This window comes from Ochotona princeps, chromosome 20 (genome assembly GCF_030435755.1).
Source record: "Ochotona princeps isolate mOchPri1 chromosome 20, mOchPri1.hap1, whole genome shotgun sequence".
Taxonomy (NCBI): domain Eukaryota; kingdom Metazoa; phylum Chordata; class Mammalia; order Lagomorpha; family Ochotonidae; genus Ochotona; species Ochotona princeps.
The window spans coordinates 25,030,575-25,041,383 of NC_080851.1; the positions used below are offsets into that span (position 1 = coordinate 25,030,575).

A 10,809-nucleotide genomic window follows, 5' to 3' on the forward strand; every position below is an offset into this window, starting at 1 on the left:
TGATTTTGAAAAGTTATTGGAAAATTCCATATTCTAGTTTAATTTTTCCTTTAGCTTTCTGAAGCTCTCCCCGCTGCAACCAGGTTTAAAGTATATGTAGGTCTGTATTCTGCTTGTCTTCCTTGGACAGAATACCACGTGCATTTCCACTATCATCCAGTTCTCTTCAAAAGCCATGATTTTAATGACCATACAATCAATATTTAAAGACCATGCAATCAATACCAATGCATTGTACCTACAAGGAAGACATTTAGAGAATACCCAACATTTTACTATCATAAATACAATCAATCCTTATTGTAAGCATATGTCGCATTTGCAAATTTGTTTCTTTTCCTAAAGTTTCTTTGCAACCCCCAGAACAGATACTTGAAGAGCTTTTGCAGTCATTGTGGACACATGCAGCATGGTGAAAACCGTATCACCTGACAGACACGTTCTCAGCTGGGGTGAGACAAGGGGAAGAGCTGCCGCCTCGTTTTCAGTTCTCACACTGTGAACAAACGCTCTTATTCAGTGCTACAGTCTTTTGAATGTTTGTGTATTTTGGTATTGATATTTTTGTAAATGTCCAAGAATAAGACCACCTAGGATTCACAAGGTGGCTAGAATGTGAATTATCAATGAAAATTTTGATAAATTTGTGAGCTGGATGGAGTTTAGGTTCCTGGCTTGACCTGGTCTAGTCCTGGTCATTGCAGCCATTTGGGAAGTGACCCACAGCTGGAAGATCAATCTCTCTCTGCCTCCCTCTGTCAGTCTCCATTCAAATAAATAAAGTAAGCTTTAAAAGCAAAAACATTAACTATTGTGAACAATAAGAATTGATTACAGTACCACAAAGAGCCCCTGTTCTCTGTTCTTTGTCCTTAAGTCTGACTACTCACTAAAGATAAACCCCCAAAAGTGAAACCTCTGTGTCAGATAACTGTCAGTCCATCCTAGCAGGATTCTGCCATCTCTATTATTTACTCAAGAGACAAGACAACAGGTGCACTGCTTATCTCAGTTTAACAGCAAAGGAAGCTCATCTTCTTTTCCCTTATCTCATCTGGGAAAAGGAAGCCTTTTATTTTAGGGCAGATGAGGACAAATTTTTAAGTTCCTATCAAATTACTTATTACACAATTAAAAGCACTAATGTGGTTGTCTTTGGTTGAAGGGGGTTTCCTCGTCCTGCCCTCTCAAAGCCAAGCCAGGCCGGGTGACGGAACGTGTTCAGTCAGGCCATCTAAATGCTCTGAGGAGACCAGCAGTGCACTGTCTGGCCCTTAGTCCCTATCAGTGTCAAATGGCAGATGGTAATCAAACCCCTGCATTCCCCACTGTCCCATGGTTTGCTTCAGACCTGACTTCTGTTTTTACCTGTTATATTATCCTCTGTGTTTTCTTTGCTGGATAGACTGCAGTCTATCTCTGCAGATTTCAAACATAAGGAGCTCTTGTTTTTCATTAGGATTTCTTCATCACCATTTATTTCCATATTTAAAGATCCATTTTCACAGTTGTTTTCCGTTTGCCTGAGGAATTTTTAAAAAGAAAAGCCAGAAAATCTGATGATTTGGTCAGACTGCCCAAAATATACAATTCTGAAAAATGGGGGAGGGGCTCATGATCACCAACTCCTTTTAACATCAACTTCCCAGTTCCACACCAGAGCAGGGTCTGCTGCAATAGGAGTGAGCCAGTTCCAAGGCTGAAGCTAAGTCTTGGCCAAGAATGGCTGGCTCTTCCTGACACCTCAGCTGACCCAATCTTCCTGCTCCCCACTAGCAGCAGGAAGTAGCCATTGACAGCTCTTTGGTTTTCAACCCAGCTTTCTTCAGGAGTCACATATAACACTTTCTGGACTTCCTACAACTTCTCCATGGAAGGGTTCTCTCTCCCTACCCATGGACACCTGCATGTGTTTGCCGAGCAGTTAATGGGATGAAGCCACCTGCCAAGGCCAGTAGAGAATACTTTCTACAAAGGATATCTGAGAGGAAAAACACCAGGAGGACCACAACCCATCCTGAGAAACCTGACAGCTTTAGAGTAGCAGAAAAAGCTATGTAACATGCAGGTGGGGCAGCTAAAGTTGTTTGCTAAAGGGACAATGGTAATGCTTTATTATAGGTAATTAGACATAGGCAAATTTAAACAAAAATATTTTCTTCTCACAAAAATAAGGGGAAATGGCCCAAGCCCTCTTCTGGTTCAGGAAAACCACTTGCTAGTTTCTTAAAAAAAAAAAAAAAAAAAAAAAAAAAAAAAGGTTACTATATTCAGCCTGGCAATTTAAAAAAAGGTAGGAACACACAGATGCACAGATGCAATACCACAAAAGAGAAAACCTCCATAAAGATGTCCCAACAGCAACATTTACAGGAGAGAACCATAAGCAATCAAATTAGTAATAAAGCAAACAACAGAATATAAAGGAACTAATAAGTAATAAACTGGAAGGACAAATATCTGAACTGTGTCAATACATGGGATGTTTGGAGTCAATGAATCAAGCCCCCAGTGACTGTGTAACTATCTTTTGCTTAAACTTAAGGGGTGCTTAGAAGAATAGAAATAGTTTAGATTTTGATATGAAGTTTTTTAACTTTTTATTTAAAATGACCCTACTTTCTTTTCTGTATGCAGACACAGTTGAAGGCCCAGTGTGATAGCCTAGTGGCTAAATCCTTGCCTTGCATGTCCAGGATCCCAAATGGGTGCCGGTTTGTATCCCAGCTGCTCCGCTTCCCATCCAGCTCCCTGCTTGTGGCCTGGGAAGGCAGTTGAGGATGACCCGAAGCCTTGGAACCCTGCACCCGCTTGGGAGACTGGAAGAGGCTTCTGGCTCCCGGTTTCAGATTGGTTCAGCTCTGGCCGTTGCAGCCACTTGAGGAGTGAGCCAATGATCTTTCTTTCTGTCCATCTCTGTAAGTCTGCCTTTCCAATAAAGATAAAATAGATCTTTAAAAAAATGCACTTGAGTTAATGCTCAGCTCAGGGAGAGAAGTTCTAACCTCAGTAGCTGCAGACAAACTGAGTCACTGGCCCTGATGGCTGGGATCTCTGCCCCAGGACAAACGCAAACACCTTCTCCATGCAGCAGGCTGGCCAAGATGCCTGCATTGTTGTAGGCGCCCTGACAGGAAGGTCAGGTGCTGCTTCCTTCTGATACCATCCCAAATCATGAAAACCACCATGACATCAAAAAAAAAAAAAATTAAGCCAAGAGTAACAACATTCTTATTTATTTTATTTTCTACTTTTACAAAGAAGAAGGAAAAAAGTACTCTACCTTTCCATTGAATTATGAATCGGTATAATAGGATGTTTCATCTTTAAAAAAAAGAAATTAAAATTTACATGTTAAACTTCCAAGACAGCATATTTAGAAGTTTATTACATATAAAAGTGGTAAATATAGTCCTGACATACACTGCCCCACTCTACAAGGACAATCTTCTCCTGAAAGGGAGGCACTGATCAGTACTGGCCCTTATTTACTGAAATAAGGGTACCCACATTGCTAAGGAAAAGGAAGATGGTCTCTTAAAGGACCTAATTATCACAGCCGAATTCTTGGTATTGGCAGTTATAATTTCAGTTATGATCACCAAACATCAATAAACAGCAAATTATGATGCGTTATTATATCAAACATCATAGGCATAAAGGCAAAATTAGGGGGTTTGTACCTTTAGAATGATTTCAGTATAGAATCAGGCTAAAATGGAGGGACAAACAAGAGTAGGAGATTTAAGTCCAACTTAGGGACTCAGGGGACTCAGAGGAGGAATAAGAACCAAGTATGGAAAGAGAGGTCTGAAGGGCGTTCCAGGAACTGGGAAAAGACAAAGGGAGGAGCCATAATAACTTCAGGTAAAGGAATGACAGGGACAGAGCTAGGGGATTTTGACTTTAACTTACAGGCAATGAAGGAGCCACTGAAAGGTTTACGTAAACTGGTGATAACAGAAGCATGTTGGTAAGAGTGAAGGCTACCAGTTGGAAGGCCGCTGCAATTCTAGTCAAGCCTCACCCTACTGGACTAGGAAGCAATGGATACACTGGAGACAGGTGGCAAACCTACAGAACTCATTGCCTGGATATGAAGGCAGATATAAGAGTGGACATAAAGCCACATCATCTTCCAATTGTCTTTATCAGTCACCAAAAGGCGTTTCACTTAGACTTTTCTTTATACCCTGTAGCAGCTAAATTGAGCAGGGCCTTACCTTGTTGGACTTGAGCATGGCCAGCTGTGGTGACCCAGGGGGAGTGCGATAGAGCAGTTCAGAGGTGAAGGCTGCGTTTGCGATCTGCATGCACTCTTCCAAAGTTTTCAGAAAAGTGTTGCAGGTTGATTTTAGCAGAGTTCCTACGTCAATTCCCTCCTACAAAACACCCAGAGTGGAAGACTCTCTTTGTTTTTGTCAAAACAAAAAACCTAACTCTGGACAGCCCTTAGACTTATTTACCCTCAAAATAAAAATAATATTCAACCTGTTTTGCAGACAAGTATGTACAATAGTTATAAAACAAAAACATTAGGAAAACCAATTAATCCATTACCCACAGGACTCACATTGTGGAGTAATGGTTAAGCTACCTGTGTTGCTGGTATCTCGTATTGTCACTGGTTCAAGTCTCAGCTGCCCCACTTTCCATCCAGATCCCTGCTAATGGCCTGGGGAAGCAGTGGAAGATGGCCCAAGTGATTCTACCCCTGCCACCCATAGGGGAGACTCAGTACAAGTTCATGGCTCCTCACTTTAGTGCGGGCCTTGACCTGGAGGTTGCAGACATTTGGGGAGTTCCACAAATGGGGTATTTCTCTCTCTCTTTCTCTGAAATTCTGTTTGAAATCAATACACCTTATAAAACCCATTAGCCATGCACAAAGCCTGCCCTCACTGCAACACCACCTCAGCTCAATAATGCTATATAAACAGCACTGTCCCAGTGCTGTCCACGGAGCTCTCGTGCAGCTTCTCATCAGCCACATTATTTGCTTTCAGCACAGATGAGCCCACAAGGTTTCAGCAACAGGAATTACTTTTCCTTCATCCAAGTGCTCAGAGTGCTTGCTGTTTGGATATTGGTATTGATATTGTTAAGTTACACAGGAAACAGAGGTCATAGCCTAACTATACAGTGAAGAGACCACATCTTAGTGACTTCTCTATTGCTTCAACTTCCTAACAAACTGCCAATTAATGCTCCTGGGTACTAAACACACTTCTCATTAGCAACTCCCTAAAACACTTATGCATTTTTCTTTGATGAATTAAAACTGCTGTGCTGGGCCCAGTGCGGTAACCTAGTGCCTAAGTCTTTGCCTTGCATGCACCAGGATCCCAGGTGGGCTGCACTTCCCTTCCAGCTCCCTGCTTGTAGCTTGGGAAAGCAGTAGAGGATGGCCCAAAGCCTTGGGACCCTGTGCCTGGGGTGGGGGCACCCAGTGAAGGCTCCTGGCTCCTGGTCCTGGCTTTGGATCACCACTGCAGCCATTTGGGGAGCAAACCAGTGGATGGAGGATCATTCTGTCTCTCCGTAAATCTGACTTTCCAAGAAAAATTAATAAATCTTTTTTAAAAAATGTGCTGTGCTTTGGATCAGTGTTGTGGCACAGTGAGTTGAGATGCTGTATGTGATGTCTGCATCCCTTAGCAGAATGCCACTTGGAGTGTTGGTTCTTATGTTTCCGATCCAGCTCCTTGCTAATGCACCTGGGGAAGCAGCAGCAGATGGCCCAAGTGCGTGGGACTCTGCCACCCACAGAGGAGACCAATGTACACGTCCAGGCTTCTGGCTTTGGCCTGGCCCAGCCCTTGCTATTGTGGCCATTTGGGAAGCAAACCAGAGGATAGAATATCCCCATTCTCTATGATTTGGCTTTCTAATAATTTTTTAAAAACCTTTTCTTTAAAAAAGCCACACACTGCTGTGTCCACTCTTTCCCTTCTTTCTAGACCAAGGCTTCTCCATGTTGGCACTATGATATTTGGGGCTTGTTCGCTTTTGAGGTACGTGTGAAGGGCTGGCTCTCTCTATCCACTCTATCTTTGTCCTCTTCCCTCTAGATGCCAGTGACATTTCCTCAATGACAATCAAAAATGTTTCCAGATGTTCTCAAATGTCTCCTGGGGGACACTTTTGGGCTAGTTGAGAATTGCTGTTCTGGATTATAAGCTTTTGTAAGAACAGGGCTGAAAGGTGGTTCTGGCTCTCCCGGCCTTCCCCTCTACAACAGGCAACTGTTGAATGGACAAGACAGACCAAAAGGAAGGATCAAAGTGAGTTACATCACCTTTATCTAAGAAATACAACCTCCAAGTACCCTGCCACTGGCAGCACACCTGTGCAAACGACTGCAAACCCTTCACTAGGGATTCTGCAAACCAGGGGCACCCTCCACGGGACCCCTGCAGGAGCAGAGGCCCTCGCTGGTTTACCTGAGTCACTCATGACATAGCTTAATGCCAGGCAGGTCCCTTAATGACTTATATTTTAGGATAAATGAATGATAACTTTATTAATAAATGTTATAAAATCAACCTTTGCTGATGATAGAGAGAATGAAAGCTGCACCTCCTTCTTTGTGAGCACAACAGTTACTGTAGTGAAGTAAGATCAGGCTCACCGGAGAAGGCCGATATGGAACATCTTTGAGAAACTTGAGGTTGGCATTTCTGAACAGGGATGATACTGGAGAAGAGCATACCCTGGGATACCTGTTACAGATTAATTTTGAATCCATCCCCAAAAAGAGAACTACCTGCTTCCATGTGATGAAATGCATACATTTCTTTGTTGAAGTTTGTTCCTTTTTTTTTTTTTTCCTTAATAAAATATACATTCCAAGATAGTTGGGGATTATTCAACACCTGTCAGCAATCTGGTGTTACTTTTCATGGAAAATATTAACAGTTTTTATTATTAAAATAGGATTTTACCTCAGAATTGGATATACCAGTTGTGGTCACTTCTTTTGTTTTATCTACTTGTTGAACTAGGAGGTCACAGTAGAGTCTTAGTTCTGACATTTTGGTTTTCAAGTTTTCGGTGTTTTCAGCAAATTCTAAATAACAAAAATGATAATGTAGTCACAACAATGAATGACCAATTTCCAGGTTAGTATAGGAAACAAAATAGAATATAAAAGACCTCCAAAACGCTCATGAAACTGTGCATTTTCTTTTAATTCCTGCTTTCCAGCAACATTCTGAAGTGGTTTTGTGCATAATTTTTGGCCAAAGTCAGATGCTGATATTATAAGCGATGGATATGATACGCGTGAAGACATTAGAAAAAGAAAAACAGCAAAAGGGTAGTTCTAGTCTTTGAAGTATTTTTTGTTTTTAAAAAAGTGTGACATATAGAAATTGTGCACATCTATGAGGTACACTTTAATGTTGTCTTGAGGCAGGTATATGCTGGGTAATGTCCAGTCAGGGCAGACACATATATATATCCTGAAACACTTGACTTTGCTTTATGGCAAAAATGTCCCAAATCCTATCTTATGGCTTTTTTTTCTTTTTATAGATAAATACACAGTTTATTTATGGTCTCAAAGGCACTCTGCTGTGCTATGAAACTGCAGAACTCCTGACTCCTGTCTAGCTACAACTCAGTACCTGTTAATCAACCTTTCCCCAACTCCTCCCCAGACTCTAATAACAGCTATTACATTTTAGTGCAGTAATCTACTTCTTGGGATGACATACTGTGTAATCACCAGTACAGGAAGAAACAGGTAACAGTCCTCTGGGCTGCGCCTGTCCCACAGTCTGGGGCAGTCAAGGGCTCAGTGCTGTTTGCTCCCTGGGCTCAGAGCTATCTGTCAACTATTGCTGCATTCTGCTCAGGTCCAGGAAACTGTCTTAGTTCTTCGAGCACCACCAGGAACAGCCCTGGTCATTTAGCTGAGAACTGGGTCAGCATGCCGCCAGTTCACGAGAACGGTCCTCAGTCATCATTAGTAAGCCACTCCAGGCACTGTGCAGCCAGAAGCTGTCGCAATAATTACCACTTGTCTCCTTCCCAGGCTGCACATCACCACCTGCTCTGAGCCAAAGTGACAGCTTCCAGAACTTGTTCCTGATTCAGTGCTAAAAACAGTGAAGAGAGCATTTCACTAGTCTACTTAGACAGGCATATCTGCCACAACTGTGGGGCAAAAATGTTCCCATCCACCACTCCCCCCGAATCAGCCAATCTCTCTAAGGACAGACGGGGCGGGGCTGTCGGGCTGGGTCAGCAGCAAGTACGGCCAGCCAGAGGAGTGGTGTCATGGTTCTCAGAAGACTTGATGGTGTTGAGCATTAACAACAAACTGATAATTACCCATCCATCCATCCTACCTCAGGGACAGGAGGGGAGAGGAAGGTGGCACTGCAGAAAATACTACCATTCAGGACTTCTCTGCTCAGCTACTTTCAACTCAGCTCAGCTGAGTGTTGTGCATGCTGGGTACTAGACCATTTTACATCTCTAGTTGTCATGGTAACCTTTCTAAGACTCTTAAAGATGAAGTAACAACCCTAGTTCAGAGAGGTAAAATGACCCATGCCAGTGTCACACAGTCAGGAAACTATAAAGCTTTCATTTGAAGCCAATTTGTCTGACACCAAAGCCTATATTCCTTCTACTAGGATATGCAAAGAGCCACAGTTAGATACGGACCCTGGTTTAAACTCTTCTATGATAGATAGCATTGGAATGATACAAAAAGCTCGCTAGGCATTCACAAGCAAAATTACAAATAAGGGAATCCAGAGATGGGAAAGGGTGATTCCTAGGGTTCTTAGCCCAGAGCACAACCAATACTTGCCTTTCTCCTTCTGGGTCCTGCTGTCTGTCAGACAAGCCTTGGCTGACCCCAGGGCCACCAGCCACCGTTGTCTCTCAGCCACACTTCTGGCCTTCAGGTAGAAATACTGTTCCCCAGGGATTATCAGGTCCATGCGTGTGTTGTCCACAGAATGAACTGGGAATAAGACAGAGCATCTCAGAAACCAAGACAAGCCCTAGTTGGGTAGTCTCCAACCCATTCACTGACTTGAGCTCCACTGAACCAGCCACTGGGGGTTCTACCTGGAAAGGCGAGGATGCTAGGCCTCAACACCTGTCCCAGTTCACACAGATTTGTGTCTGCTTATCTCTCCTGGATCCCTCTGTCAATCGACAGGGGAAACCCTGCCATGGGCTCCAAGGCATCACCAAGACTGGCTCAAAGAACTACTGATATAACTTTTGGATGAAACTGGCCTTGAATCAGAATAGAGGAACTCTCTTTTGGCTACTGAATGTGGACAGTATGCTGCTCTGAGGTAAAGCAGGCTACCATATTACCAGGGAACCAGGGCTTAGACGCAGTTTGCTCTGAAGGGCTCATGTGTGGCAAACTTGCTCCACAGTATAGTTAAGCTAAGAAGTGAGACCTTTATGAGCTGCAGTCTCGTGGGGGGTGTCAGGAGTGCTGCCGTCTGAAAGAATTCATGCACTTCTTGTGGAACCCTGCTCAGCGCTGCAGAGAGAGCTATTTTAAAAGAGCAAGAGTGGCTCCAGTCTCTCTGGCTTCTGGTTTTAGCAGATCACCTCTCCCTCACACACGCTTGCACAGTGATGTCCTCCACCAGTGTTATACAAGTAGGAGGGGCCTCCCCAGAGTCAGCACCAGAGTCTCTGGACTACCGGCCTTTAAAACCGGAAGCCAAATAAGCCTTGTTTCTTTCCAAGCACCCAGACCTGAAGCAACCAGGACACAGTGTTCTTTCTACTTTCTACAAGTCAGACCCAAAGTGTATGAATTCCCTCAGAATCCTTCAGAGAAATCAAGCCAGTCATGCTCCCCCTCAGCAACTCCCCCCACAAGCTTAAATCCCCATTGAATATGTTTTGCTTCTTAGCCACATCTCTTAATTTTTTAAAATTCCAAATAGACTTCAAAACCAAGAAGTACATCTGTTTGTGGCTCTGGTAGGTCTGGCTGGTTACTGGTGGGGTTGGTGCTGCTCTGCGTGTGTGTGCACGTGTGCATGTTGTTTGTCTTGACTTAAACACAGATGTGCTTGGTGCACTGGTAACAAGACTCAAGTAAGCTCTGCAAACAGCCACTCGCCCAGTGAGCAGGTGACTAAGCTGTGCACTAGCTCAGTGGTGAACCACACTGCTCTCATCTCTTCTGACCACATCTTAACTAGTTCTCCGGGAAAAGCTGGCTTTTTGCAAGGCTTTCTCTGGAGGATACAGTACTGTGTATCTTGGTCTATTTGAAGGAAGCAGCCAAGAAAGGCCAATGCTTGCTTATCGCTGCAGAGAGATGGAAAGAAAAATAACATCTGCAAGCCACTCAACCTCTTACCTTGAATCTCACAGACTGCCATTTGGATGCTCCCTTTGCAACCTTTCCAGGCGTCTTCAGGAGAATCATAGTAGGATAAGATCCCCCCACAGAGAAGGAACCATCGAGGCTGCCAGCCTGAAAACAGAAGAAACAGCAACGTAACCAGGGCTGACTGCACAGGACCCAGCACCAGGACCTCACACAGGACACCAGCTCCCAGCTCAAGCAGCTTCATACTGCCAGGGGGATTCTAAAACAAAAAGCAGCAGCTTAGAAAAGATCTATGTATCTGATATCATTGTAGGGAAAGTAAAAACAAACACCCTTGAGGCTTGTAGTTTTAAGTCTGGATCAGCATCAAGTACAGTGATGATTCTCTAAGCAGTGAATTTATTTTTTTAAGTTTTATTCATTTTATTACAAAGTCAGATATACAGAGAGGAGGAGAGACAGAGAGGAAGATCTTCCGT

General features: G+C 43.5%; 1 protein-coding gene across 4 annotated transcripts in view; it reads right to left on the reverse strand.

Moving 5' to 3' along the window:
• Positions 1 to 10,809, reverse strand: part of PLEKHA8 (pleckstrin homology domain containing A8) — a 37,743-nt gene that overhangs the window by 16,273 nt on the left and 10,661 nt on the right. For 3 of the 4 annotated variants that reach the window (XM_058677984.1, XM_004582405.2, XM_058677983.1), the window contains exons 2-7: positions 10,358 to 10,474; positions 8,825 to 8,980; positions 6,945 to 7,069; positions 4,224 to 4,382; positions 3,284 to 3,324; positions 1,369 to 1,523 (exon numbers count right to left, since the gene is read on the reverse strand). In XM_058677984.1, the coding sequence (XP_058533967.1) occupies positions 1,369 to 1,523; positions 3,284 to 3,324; positions 4,224 to 4,382; positions 6,945 to 7,069; positions 8,825 to 8,980; positions 10,358 to 10,474 (753 nt within the window). Of the gene's footprint in view, positions 1 to 1,368; positions 1,524 to 3,283; positions 3,325 to 4,223; positions 4,383 to 6,944; positions 7,070 to 8,824; positions 8,981 to 10,357; positions 10,475 to 10,809 lie in introns of those variants that run through there. The other variant, XM_058677985.1, reaches the window with a different exon arrangement.